A 13,300-nucleotide genomic window follows, 5' to 3' on the forward strand; every position below is an offset into this window, starting at 1 on the left:
TTCTCATTTATACCACAACGATTGATTTATAGCTCAAATTGCCAGTGGATATTGCAGCGTGGTCTTAATCAAGTGTAAAGGGACCCCTAAAATTTTAATTGCATAAGGCATATTTTTCTGACAGGCATCCCACACCACCGATGTGTTTTGTTCAATAAAGACACAGAAGCAAACTGCATAGAAAATACCAATAAAAGCTTCTTAAATAGGCATAGTTTCTGAATTCTGACTCAAAAATGATTTTTCTTTTCTTTTTTGTGCCAAAATCGCTTTTGGAAAAAAAAAAAAAAAATTGTCTCGGGCCATTATTTTAGGAAAGTAACGGTTTGTAATATAAAGAAGTGGGCTTTTACATTAGCAAAAGAAAAGATGGATGAATAAAAAAAGGGCAGAATAAAAATTTGACTTGGGTAGCTGTAGCAGCAAAACTAAAACGGACTGAAAAATTAAATCAAATCAAAAAGTATTTTCTTTATTTTACTGGCACATACATGTTTCTTCTGGAAAATTACAGCTTATCATGAATATTATGTTAATCCTAAAGACACTTATTTAAAACACACATTTTAGCACATTTCTGTAGAAATGCCAACACTGTATAAAGATGGTTTTTCAGAATACCTTTGCAGAAAATGAATATATATTTTTAAGAGCTACAGACATGTATTTATATATATTTTTTAAAAAGTCATCCCTGAGTGTCTTTACCTGAGGTAATTTAATGGTCTTTCTGTGGCGTTAGCATTGAGAAATTCTCAACTTTCTGGATCCTAAGCTTTTATAACAGCATAAATCAGTGCAGCTCATAAATTTTTTTTATTGAATTAATTTTGATCCTGTTAAAGCCCTAAAGTGCAATTTAAAAAAATCCATCACTGGAGCTTATATGCTACATGACTGCAACACTAGTTTCTTCCTTTTTGATTTGCACAACCAAGGAAACCCACTCGTATTCGGAGCGCCCTCTGTCGTCCACAGTTCTCTGATGGAGATGCATTCAGGGGTGTCTGAAGCTCCTAGTCATGTAAAGCTGCTCAGCTCTTTATCACAGCAACAGTGTGGCACTGAATGAAAGTAAAGTTCACACTCCATCTTCTCCAAACACTCCCCTCATAGCGCTGAAAGCCTGTCCAACACGGCTAATTAAGATGTCTCTATGGGGACGGCTGCTCATTAATTAAAATAAAAACCAGCCGGTGTCTGTGCAGACCCATGTTGTGGGAAAAAAAAAAAAAAAAAAAAAAAACAAAGTGGGGAGGAGCGGATGAAATGCTTCATCTCTGGTTCATACTCATGCCCACAGCTCTGACAGCTTCATCTCACAGGGATGATCTGTTTCCTTGATGGATATCGTTGTGAGATGAAGCGCTCCAGAGAGCAGAGGGAGTTCACAGCGGCACACAGATGCAGGGGCGTGTGAGGCACACAGGCAGGGCGCCCTTGTTGATTTGGTGAAACTCCACCAGCTGCAGGAGGTCGATGAACCGAGTCTTGCCGTCGTCTAAAGTGAGGTACTTTTTTCCATCCTCCAAAACCTGCAGAGATGCGGCCGAATTAAGTCAGTGGCATTTTTGGGAGATTAAAAGACCCCCGTCAGAAAGAGCATGGGGAACTCACCGGGATCACGATAAAGTGTTTGACCTTCAGCTCATGACACAACGACAGCACAAAGCAGTTCTCATGCTGCTGGCTTCTACGCATCAGGAACATCCTGGAGATCAAGACACGTGTTAAAAATACCTCCAATGAGATAAAACCGTTATGTCAAAATATAAAATGCTCAAGTTTTTGACTTATAGCATACATTATATAAACATCAGTAACATGGTGAAAAGATAATTGTACAAAATTCAATTTAGGAGAAGGTTTTTCCGGACTTACGCAAGTTATGAATATCATTGGGGCTCTCTGGAATAGCCCAACACAACATAATGCATGGTGCACAACTGCACTGTCGAAAATATGTACTAGGCACAATTTTGAATGTGAATCTGCATTAGGAACTTTTAGCTGTTTCTCTGATTAATACTCTCCTTGACCCAGCCTGTCAGTTTATGTGGCTTTGTAGGTCTGCAGCTGCAACACACTTAATAAACCGGTGCTATGTCAGAGGTCTAAAACGCTGGACATTATTTTATACCCAATCCTGGCTCTTCAAAACTGTATTCCTGAAACAACAAAGGATATTTGCCCTTTGTTTTACTTGAGGTTATTAGTTAAAGGGTGGACTGAATATAGGTGCACTTTATTCCACACCACACTTTCAAATTTTATTTGTAAAGGGTTTTGAAAACTATATTATTTTTTTATTTATTTTCACAGCCAGACTTGAATTCAACCAGCAACTAAAACTCCAAAGAAGAACATATAGGCAGCCGAATCAATAATGATAAAAAAAACATTTCAGTTGTACCAACAAGATTTTAAGCATAATTTCTAATTGAAAACCAGAAAAAAAAGTCATTCACTCTGGTGGTCCTCACCCATCTACCAGCCCCTGCTTCTCTATCAGCTTCTCTGCTTCAGTTCTGGTTAAACCACCATAAAACCACGGGTGGGTCTCGTGAACGGCTATGAGCAAAGAAAAAGACATTGGCATATTATTCAGTTACGTGTGGATTTTCACCCTCTTTCTCTTTAATCTCATGTTGGCTTACAGAAATCCTGAGACTCAGAGTTCGTGTTGGACTGGCAGAACCTTAAGGTCTCTCTCTTCTGTCAGAAAAGAAGCATCAGACAAAGGTCAGTAAATGTCACGTCATTTCTCCTCTCTACATAGGTAATTTAAGTTGATGCATTGTGGCTTCTTTACAAAAAAAAAACAACTTTATCTGTAAAGAACATTTCAAATAAAGAGACTGAAGAAAATTCTTGAGCTTTATGGATTAGAATAAAATAAGATGCAACTGCTCTTTGTCAGCATCAAAATCCATGAAATCTAACCTCGGATTAACAAAAACAAAAAGATACATGTTGCACAAAAAAATTGTATCAGAACCTCTATAAAAGCAAAGGTTTTTGTCAACTTGATCGTCTGACGCATGTGTTTAACGTAACCCAAGAAGTAGACACCGACTGCGCTGGAAACAGCGTGGCAGTTAGAAACGTCTTCAAACGTGGCAATGCTGCAACCTCACCCTCCAGGCCTGTGCTTCCTCCTGCTCTGCGTTCTGAGCCTCTGTCGGGTTTGCAATCACGCGCCCTCCAGCTTTACCTGTGAAGTCCATCGCCACCAGGCTATTCTCTGACTTTGACTGCAAACAGCACATGTACAGTTGACGTAAGCCGCGTGCCGAAATGACAGGGTCAATCACAATGTTCCATCTTGCGAGATAAACTGACTTTGCTCTCCGTGAGCTTTGGGCTTACCGGGATTTGTGGAGCCAACTTGGACTCTGATATCGCATTATAGTTTAGCTTAATCTGCCTACCACACTGAAAACACAAAAACACAGATAATGTTATTCAGTATTCCTGTCTGTAATTTGGTAAAATAATATTAAAAATGTTTAAATGTGATGAACATGTACCTTGAACAATCTGAAAGCACAAATCCACATTTTTCGCATCTCTTCAGTCTCGGCACACATGATCTTTAAATCCTTAACTTGGCCTTGACTCTTGGTAGGCTGAGCAAACACAGAAACAAAACATACATCTGGCATCTGAGGTTTACGAATATTCATCATGGATATAAATATTATGTTACTTTTTTGTTTTTACCGATTAAGCTGCACCTTTACAAGGAAGGAAATACGAGTTTGACAATTCACTATCGATAGCTTCGCATGTTTTGATTTAGTTTTCTACGATTTTCCAGCTCCACCAGTAATTTCTTTACTAAGAAATAACATTTAAAAGCTAAAAAGAGATTTATGCATTGAGCTGTGAGTTTTTAAATCACTCTGTGTAGCAAACAATTAAACTATTAATAGGATATATTAATAACACCAAACTATTTGTTTGCACAGTTGAAAAACAATCTCCAGAACAGGCATTAATGTTGGTGCACCGCAACAGTCTACATTAGGCCCACTGCTTTTCAGTTTGCACCTTTATTCACTATTCACACATGATGTAATTTGTTAGACTTATGGTGATGATGCAGTCGTTTGTGGACAGTTACAAAGGTCAAAGTTTTAAATACAAAGGTTTTAGCCACAGGAGGGATAGCACGACAAACAGCACTTATTTATAATGGTCTAGTCATTACTCTAAAAGATCACAATTGAATTCTTAGTTGAAATGGCAAAAACAAAGCAAAATCTGTTTTACCTTGATGCAGAAGTTGAATTCAGTAGGAGCTCCATATTGTTTGCCATCAACCACTTTGTAAACGTTTGAAACACTTAGATTGGCGAATTCTTTTAGATCCTGATAATCCTAAATCCCAAACACAGATTGTAGAACAAAAGTTAAAGAAGCCCTCTGTGACAATTTACAATCTCAGCAACAAATAAAGTTCTGGAGATAACATGAGAAGTTTCCCTAACTGTTTTCTTGGTGGATATGTAAAGACCAGACCGTCGGAGGGTGAAGAACATCTTCTTCCAAGACGTCTTAAAGTATCCCTTTAAGTTGAAAAAGCCCTTGATTTGAGGAGATCTCCCATTTGAGGTCAGCTCCTGTTGAGGTAACACAATTCAAGTTCTGTTTCTGTCTTTAACTTTCAGCTGGTCAGACTGCAGCTTTTGCTTTTCAGTAGGCCTTTATGATATTTCTTCAAAACTTTTTGCTAGCTTAGTATTTATTCAGCAAATTTTCTTGAAACATTCAACCACTTTTACAGAATAAATAATAGATTTTCTTGTTATACTATTCTGTTAGAAAAGATTTTGCTGTTTCATATCTTACATTTTTTATATTACACAATATATTAAAAAAAAAGTCTTGCACACAAAATTGTTGTTGTTTTACCCGAATGAACACCGTCGATGTCATCTTCTTCACGGGATCCTCGCTGTCCGAGATCATTGCATTTGCAAAGAAGCGCTGCAAGATGAATCACAAGAACTTCAAGTAAATTTATCTTACGGATTTACAAAACTGTGTTAAAAAAACAAAAACCATTATTATTAGGACTGCAAATTTTCAACCTTTTTGGTTGAAAAATATTCATTATTTCAGAATTGTTGCAAGTGGTTCGGATAAATCCTTAATAGACACATTCAGTGCTTGGGGTGAATCTTGTGCGTGCCAAATGCTCTTAGTAGTCAACGAAGCAATTCTCACCTCAGGCCACAGTTCCTCCAGGATTTCACAATCACAAAATTTCTGGTGTTACTTTAAAATTATTTGCAAAAAATTTTGATTTTTTTTTTTTTTTTTTTTTTTTTTTTGCTTCATTGAGCCCCTTCCAAAATCTACATATAGACAAAAAACAATATGAGAAAAACACAAAAGGCACGGGAGGAGGCCTCGGGGAAGACCCAGGACACGCTGGAGGGATTACGTCTCTCGGCTGGCCTGGGAACGCCTTGGGATTCCCCCGGAGGAGCTGGAAGAAGTGGCTGGGGAGAGGGAAGTCTGGGCCTCCTTTCTGAAGCTGCTGCCCCCGCGACCCGACCCCGGATAAGCGGAAGAAAATGGATGGATGGATGGACAAAAGGCAGGCAGAATGGACAATCAAATCTTTTTTCTTTAATTAACTTTAATAGCTTGATTTTGGTTACTGTCCGTATCGATCTTGAACAATAACTTGACATCAACTAAGGCTGAGGTAGCAGTGTATTAGAAGTAAGAAATACTGCCACCCACAGGTGAGAGTTGGTCACTTAAATCCAATGTTTTTGAATACGTGTTGTGGACAATTTGCAATAAACTCACAATTATACATGTGTCAATTTCCAGCTCTGCTGAATTGAGAAAAACTGGAAGGACAATGTGTGCAGAAATTCTTGTATTATTTTCCTAAAGGCACAAAATATATCTGAGAACATCAAAATAAGTCAAAATAACTCGTATATGTCTAATTTCTCAAGAAAGCATCTGGTGTGCACAAGAAATCTTTTTTTTTTTTTTACCCATGTCACCTTAAAGGCTCCAAACCTTTTAACACCCACTGTGAAAATGTGTAAAAAATGTTCCTAAAATTTTCTGTAAGATATTTTTCTATAGGAATATATATATACATATTTTTAGAGCTTTGCACATGTTTCAAACCACACCACATTAAAAGGCTTTGTATCATCTGGAGGCACAAAGGCAGTGTTGGCTCACCATAGACACCTATGGGAAGCCCATTCAATTAAACAGTTTTAAATGCTGCAAGTGCACAGATGCCAGTCTGCGACCAACATGAGGAACTGTCTGAGGCCTTCACTCAGTCTGTTAACACAGAACTTAACCTGCCACTCGTGAATGAAGGCTTTACATACCCAATGTATATGGAAGAACTCATGCTTGTCATAGTTTTTGGAGAACATGAATCTCGCCTCAACCTTCTCAGACCAGGTGGCCTGAACCTCCAGCACGACCTCGTGGTCCTCCAGACATCTCTCTGAAGACATCGGGATGAAGATGTAAACCAAACCAGTCTTGTTACTCAGTGGCGATTGTGTAGTGAACCATCTTAGGTTTACCGAGGCCCAGAGTAGGATAGATCTCGAGAAGCGCCCAGTTGTCCTCATCGCTGCAGTGAGCTGACTGGACCAACAGCTGGCACACTTCTCTGGCTGTTGCTTGGCGACCAATCAGTATGGTCTTATAGGCGCTCTCATCTCCATAGACTTTAATCACCTGAGGGGAAATGCACAACAATCCCTCCAATTAAAAGGAGACACTGTGGCCCACTTTAAACAAACCAGAGATTGTTATTAATTTAAGGATTTCTGCTTTCTTGTTAGGATAGAAGTACGTTTTTCCCCTCAAATGGAGAGAAAATTAGCTAAAAAATATAACTAAATTTTCCCTAAGAGTAGTTATAGTCTTTAAGTGTGAAATAAATAAATAACTGTAGCTGAGATTAAAAAAAAAAGAGAGAGAAGACAGACCCCACATGGTTAATAACAGCCATGAAAATGCTCAAATATATAAGCACCTGAAAGCCTAAAACTCCAGTGGTCCAGTTTGCAAGTGATTATCTTGTCTGTAACTCCTTTGCTTTTCTTCTGGATTACACACTGATTGATACCGGGTCAAACGATTCCCAAAACCTCAGATTAAAACCCAAATTGTGACACAAAGAACCTTCTAAGTTCACACAAAGGTCCAAAACGTTGTGTCCAATAAGCTTCAAAGCTCAAGGAGAAGTTTTAATTGGTTTCTAATTTCAGAGTGACCTGGCCTTAAACTTTAGGGCAGAAAACACCTCCCTCTTCCCCGAGGTTAAAAAGCTAAAACCTTCACTGCATCCGTCTGGACCGAGAAGCAGCTGTTCACGTAGACAAGAGATCAACTGTGCGCGGGTCATCAAACCGGCTGGATTATTATTTGAGCAGGCGAGACACTGGCTGCATCCGGCAACAGGTTTCCAAGCAAAATGAAGACAACCTGCCTGACCAGGAACATGTCAACAAATGAAAACAGGCTGACTGAGTGAGCGCTGGAGTCAGTTAGGCAGCAATAATTACTGCATATCAACTCGAGAGGATTATGGGAGAACAACAGAGCTTTCTATGGAGATATTTCCCTGCACTCTGACTCACTTCACTTCCTCAAAACAAATTCTGGTTCTAACAAAGGGACATTAGGCCACAGATTCAAGAATTACTGCACACAATGTGGTTGTTAATACAGCAACAACACACAGAAACACTGATTGAATGTTAAAAACCCCAGACGATGTCGGTCCGATCCTTAAGACAGTTTGATCCTGTTCCAAGGATCAAACGTCAACCCCAGCTTCAGTTACAGTTATGGAAACCGCTGCAGGGCAACGACAAGAAGTGCAGTGGGAGAAATATCTGTGTGTGCCGTGTTATTAAAGGTCCTGAAAGCTCTGTTGTCAGACTTCTGCACAAAATCTCATATTGACAGAAGAGGTTCAGAGGGTTAATGTGATTCAAGAGGACTTCCTCCATCTTTCTTTGGTCATCTCTGCCTATTGAGTTATCTTCAAACGACCTTTTTTTCTGAGCAGTTCAACAAAAAGGAGGCTGGAGATGATTAGAAACTGATAAACGATATGTGTGAACTTAGTTTAAAAGAATAAAAGCCACATTTGGGAAGTAAAACATCTCAGGAATATGATCAAATAAGTGCATAGATTCTTTATACACACAGTGATATGTTTGCAAATTTGCATATTTCATAGGACTGATTTTTTTTTTAAAAAGCAGTAAACCTAATGAGTTACTTGACTAAGTTAAATATCACAGCCATATTCAAACTAATCCAGTGTTGACTCATACGTAGCATAAGCATGTCTTAGCTATACAGTGACATCAATAACAGCACCATTTCCAGTCTTTGTATTCCTTTTTCACTAAATTACACCAACAAGGCCCAATACTATAAAGAAGGTTGAATTAAATGAAATAATTTGAATTAATATGCGTCATAACAACATTTATTAGTTAAGTAAAATAAGGTTTTTTTTTTTTTTAATTGAACCGAACAAGATCCTAAAACGACCCAATCTGCGCATCAGTCTGTTTATTTAAAACAACAAACAGATAAAAACAACTCAGCCTTGGCAACCGTTGCACACTGACATGCATAAATATTACAGACAAGCTGAATCTGGCAGTGTGTCAAGATGTGACACAGATTGCGTGAAAAGTTAGCCTTCCTCGTCAATCACAGTTATCACAGACGCAACTTTGTGTCAGTAATAAAGTTCAGCAATAAAGTTCAACAACCGACTAATCAACTTTCTGTTTTGAACAGAAAGTTGTTGCATGTGAAGAGGACACATTTACTTGAGGCACTCGCTGGCCTGAGCTGTAACAATGGGATCGATAGGATTTAGAAAGCGGATTAGGAAATGTCACTATTTCTAATTAATGCAAGGAGCATTTGTTTTTAAATCAGTAGATATAAGGATGTATGTCGTTTTATATCTCAGAGTGTTGGTGTTTTAAGCCATTCGAGATGTTTTTGTTGCTTTTACGCATATGATGTCATTGCTAGAGTTGGTGCCCCCTGCTGGCTGAGAGTAGAAATAGGACCCAGGCATTTTGTGGGTTGTGACTGCATTTTATCCCCCTCCAGAATTTTATGTATTTTTCATTGGTTGTTGGAGAGAGGCAAAATTAGGGGTCATCAGAGAACAATTTCATATGATTTGTGACCTAAAAATACTCACAAATTTGTCACTTGATTCTGATGGAAGCGAGCTGCTGAGCAATGAAAGATTGCACAGCTCTGGAAAGGGGTTTGGAATGGGGGACTCAGAGGAAGACAAAATTTCACTTCCTTTCTTCCTAAAAGAAACAGAATGACAAAATTAATAAAAGGAAACATCTGTTAGTAAATTACACATGTGGAAAAAAATGTGTTAATGACTGAAAAACCCACGGTGGTCACTGAAAAAATGTTAAACTGACAAAAGTGATATTAAGATGCTGAACCAACTCTGACAGCTACAGAATTAGTGTGATTGAAAAAAATGAAACAAATGACATTTAGACACAGGTGTTATCGTTTTTGTCCAGTCCTGTTTTGTTTGTTTTATGTTTTGTTAATTCTGTTGAATTCAAAAGCAATGTCTGATTTCCATTTCCCTGATTTTCAGTAATGTGCACATCCTGTTCTCCAAAAAAAAAAAAATCATAAAATTTTTTTTTTTTTTAAAGTTCAACAGCTCAGCCTCAACTTGTCGTCCTTAAAACTAACACCTCCGCATGTCATAATCTCTTGTTCAACCGTCAGCTGACCTACAGTTAAGTGAGCACCAGGATTTCCTCCAGAAGCCCAGTGACTCACAGCTGATTCTGTTGTATGTGCTGCTTTTGAGCGTCTGTGGCTGCCGGTCGTACCTGTTTGTGCTAATTGAGATGGGCTGGGAGCGGCGGAGAGGCGGTGACTCAGGTACGAGAGGACTCAGGGTTAAAGTGGAGCAGCCCAGCGACACCTCCTCCTCGTCTGATGAATCCTTCATCGTGGAGCCCTCAAAAGATTTCCTCGAGGAATCTGAGGGGGAAATCAGAGTGTTAGATCCGATGGAGATCCACATGCAACGGAGGAAGCGTGAAATGCTCCTTTGACCTTGAAGAGCTTGTTATTCTTGCTTTTAGAATACTAACAAGAATACTCTGACAACAACACTTTAATCTACACATTATCAAAAATCTGTCAATGGATTTTTGTTATGGGATTTCTCCCATGATGTAACTCTGAAAAAAAAAAAAAGAAGAAAACAAAAAAAAAAACACAAATTATTTTGTGCTAATCCGTCCGAGACATTCGCGAGACTGGTTGGCATCGATCATGCTTGTTGTAGCTGATAGCGAAACCAGGACAATAAAAGACAGTAAATCTCAGGCTCAACAGGAACAACAGCACGGCTCAGGTTAGTATTTTCGTCTCTCAAAATAGACTCACGTGGCAGCGAACCATAGAAAAATCTGAGCCTGATTTTCCACAAACACACAAGACAACCCCAGAAGTCGTGCACAAGCTAAGTATGTAAACATGTACACACTGTAAAACCTTATCTCTGGGCCTTTACTGTTACAGAAAATATAATTAAACCGCTTTCAGAGGGGAATTGTACAACATAATCATGTCTTGTTCTAAAGTTTTTGCTTAAATGAGTCAAAGAATTATTATTTTTTCCTTCTGTTACCGACACTCTTCAGCTCAGTTCAGAACATTTTTGATGAACTGGAAGACTCGTATGCAAAGTCTAAGAAATGTTCAAAGTCTTTTTTACTTAACAGGCTTAAAAATTGAATCCGAGTTGTTGATTTAACTCTTCCGTCTCCGTTTAGAGCTTAGCTGTTTGAAATGTCCCAAGTCCGAAAGGTTTGTTTGCATCAGAATATACAGTAGGAAAACACACATTTATTGAGAACATTTCAACATTATGAATACAGAACATACTAAATGAATAAAATCATAATTAATAAATTCACTGCGAAAAAAAAACTGTTCAATTACCATAATCCAAAGAAAATAAGAAATCTTGTTTACATGCAAGAATGATTTTTACATTGAATAATCTATCATTTTACTTACTTTACCTTGTGGAGCTATGTTCTCTGGATTCTCAAAATTTCTTTGGAGTTGCTTTGAACATAAATTGTGTAGTTTTGTATTCAACCAAATCATAAAGTTTCAATGCAATGTGTTTGTGTGCTCGCAAATCCCTATTTTCTGAATAATCCTAATGGCTGTTTTTTGGAATTTACTGAATGGCATTAGGTTGCTTTTATATGTGCTCCCCGGATTTCCACATAGTAAGACACTGAGTGACTAATTGCCATTAAATATTACCTGCTTTTTCAATTTTAGAGGGTTATACCGTTAAAGGTGTTTTCTTTAAAAAAGATTCAAGATTGCTATGTATTACCAATTCCTTAAATTAAACTGAAGCATTCAGTTTGCAGCCTTTTCATGTGTATAAACACTTGAGAACAGGTTTTATGATCCAGTCATGTAGCTTGGGAACCCCCCCAGAGAACACTACTATCCGGTATTAAAAAATACAATTACAAGTTCAACCTAAACCCTGTGACTGATGAGAAACGCTAGATTACGTTAACGTCTAACTTCCTGACGTAGCTTAAACTCACACTGTGCTAAAATGCCCATTAAAGTGACATTACGGCGCCAACTCTCAGTTCGAAACTCAGGACAAAGAGGCTCAAGCTGGACCTTACCTGTAACCCGCGGTGTCCCACACGAGCCCCTACCTGCTCATACCGAATGCGGCGTCTTCTTGGTGGGTTTCTTCCATGTTGAGTCCGTTCCTCAGAGTTCAAAATACAGCGTTTCTTTTTCAGACGTGGGCAAAAAAAAAAAGTTGATGCCGTGACAGCAGCGTGCGCCAAGACGTCAGAGTGGGCGGGGCCTGCCCGACAGGTGGGTGAGGACAGCAAGCCGCGTATGGCAGCCGGTAGGCCGCGCCTTCTTCCGTCGATGAGGCCACTTGGTTCGATGAAACCACTTGATTTCTTAGTTGTTGTTGTTGTTTTCTACTCATCACAGTGTAAACCTGTTTGTTGTTTTTTTTTCTTTCATACAGTATAACCTGGTGAAAATATGGGCCTTTCTTTGACTCTGAACTAATTCAACCACTGCCCTCCATTAAAAAAATAAAAATATATCGACTTATCATATAAAGACCACAGACTGGTACTGAACCCAGAATCTCGCCCCAACACAAACGCAGGGGCAGTTGTTGCAACTGCCTCACTGTGAAGATAGATAAAGGAATGTTGCTGTTCTTGTATGAAAGTATTTTGAAAGGTAAATGGCTCATTAAATATTTAATCGCCGTGAAATTATGAGGCCATGTCATCAGTACAGACGAGACAATGAACAAAATCTGATTAATGAGAATGAAATTAATTTCTGTGTGAGGACTGCTTGATTTTTTTTAAATTATTATTTGTTGTAGATGTTTAGATGACTTATATTTTACTACTGTCACGTGTTGTGGGTTTTATTTCTAAAAAATAAACACTATGTTCACTGTCACGTCAAAATCAATATTCAAAATTCAAAAATACTTCATTAATCCCAAAGGGAAATTAAATGTTGTTGTAACTCCAGAGTTATTGAAGATCATGATGTTAGCTGTTAGCAGGAAAGGATATCAGAATTTCTATGAGGTTCAGGAAACTTATATTTCTACAAAGATGTTCCTTTGTCTCCTCCTAGATGTTGGAGCAAAACGGAAACAATTGAGTGGCTTGTTTCTTCAGTAGTTAAAAGTAGTTTTTTGTAAATGTTAACCAGTGGTCCTATTTAGGTTACATATTCACAGACTGCTGTGGGAGGACAAAGCACTTTTCAGTCATATACTGAGGTATGTTTGAATAACCTTTGTGTTTTGGTTTTGTCTGGTTTGTTGAAAACTAGCTATAAAGAATATTGCTGAGATTTTAATCTAAAATAAAAAAGCAAAGATAATTGGGAACTACTATTGAAATCAAAATTTAAATGGTAAACAACACAGGTGTGGAGTTAGGTGATTATTTCAGCAAGCAGTAAAAAAAAAAAAAGCGGAAAAAGGGAATCATTTCAAGAGCAAGAAATAAGTCAGTAATTCATAAATACATGGACAAACTTTTCAGGCTGATGCGGCGTTTACCTTTACAGTTGTTTCTTAAATTCGTGTTGAAAGATTTATGCATTGCTCAAAAATCTGTAGAAAAAAAAGTTAATGTTTGAAAGTAAAACTGTCAAATAT

General features: G+C 38.1%; 1 protein-coding gene across 2 annotated transcripts; it reads right to left on the bottom strand.

The window, feature by feature from the left end:
- Nucleotides 1-451: 451 nt before the first annotated feature.
- grb7 (growth factor receptor bound protein 7) lies at nucleotides 452-11,949 on the bottom strand. 2 transcript variants are annotated; one of them, XM_008437197.2, is made up of 15 exons: nucleotides 11,799-11,949; nucleotides 9,921-10,074; nucleotides 9,248-9,365; nucleotides 6,582-6,738; nucleotides 6,378-6,499; nucleotides 4,918-4,992; nucleotides 4,494-4,625; nucleotides 4,276-4,383; nucleotides 3,531-3,629; nucleotides 3,370-3,435; nucleotides 3,138-3,254; nucleotides 2,658-2,715; nucleotides 2,484-2,571; nucleotides 1,618-1,711; nucleotides 452-1,535 (listed from the first exon to the last, which is right to left on the bottom strand). In XM_008437197.2, the coding sequence occupies exons 2-15, from the start codon at nucleotides 10,040-10,042 to the stop codon at nucleotides 1,389-1,391; spliced, it is 1,503 nt and encodes a 500-aa protein (XP_008435419.1). In that variant the 5' UTR covers nucleotides 10,043-10,074; nucleotides 11,799-11,949; the 3' UTR covers nucleotides 452-1,388. The 2 variants fall into 2 exon arrangements, with proteins under 2 accessions (XP_008435419.1, XP_008435418.1); XM_008437196.2 differs by having other exon boundaries at nucleotides 11,766-11,949.
- Nucleotides 11,950-13,300: the final 1,351 nt, after the last annotated feature.

The sequence above is a fragment of the Poecilia reticulata genome, linkage group LG19, assembly GCF_000633615.1.
Source record: "Poecilia reticulata strain Guanapo linkage group LG19, Guppy_female_1.0+MT, whole genome shotgun sequence".
NCBI classification, from domain to species: domain Eukaryota; kingdom Metazoa; phylum Chordata; class Actinopteri; order Cyprinodontiformes; family Poeciliidae; genus Poecilia; species Poecilia reticulata.

Coding starts and splice junctions, on each gene's coding strand:
- grb7 (XM_008437197.2), bottom strand. CDS start 10,042: ATGAAGGATTCATCAGACGAGGAGGAGGTGTCGCTGGGCTGCTCCACT. Junction 4,993..6,377: donor AGTTCTTCCATATACATTGG/GTATGTAAAGCC, acceptor TTCATCTTGCAG/CGCTTCTTTGCAAATGCAAT. Junction 4,384..4,493: donor ACATATCCACCAAGAAAACA/GTTAGGGAAACT, acceptor TTTGGGATTTAG/GATTATCAGGATCTAAAAGA.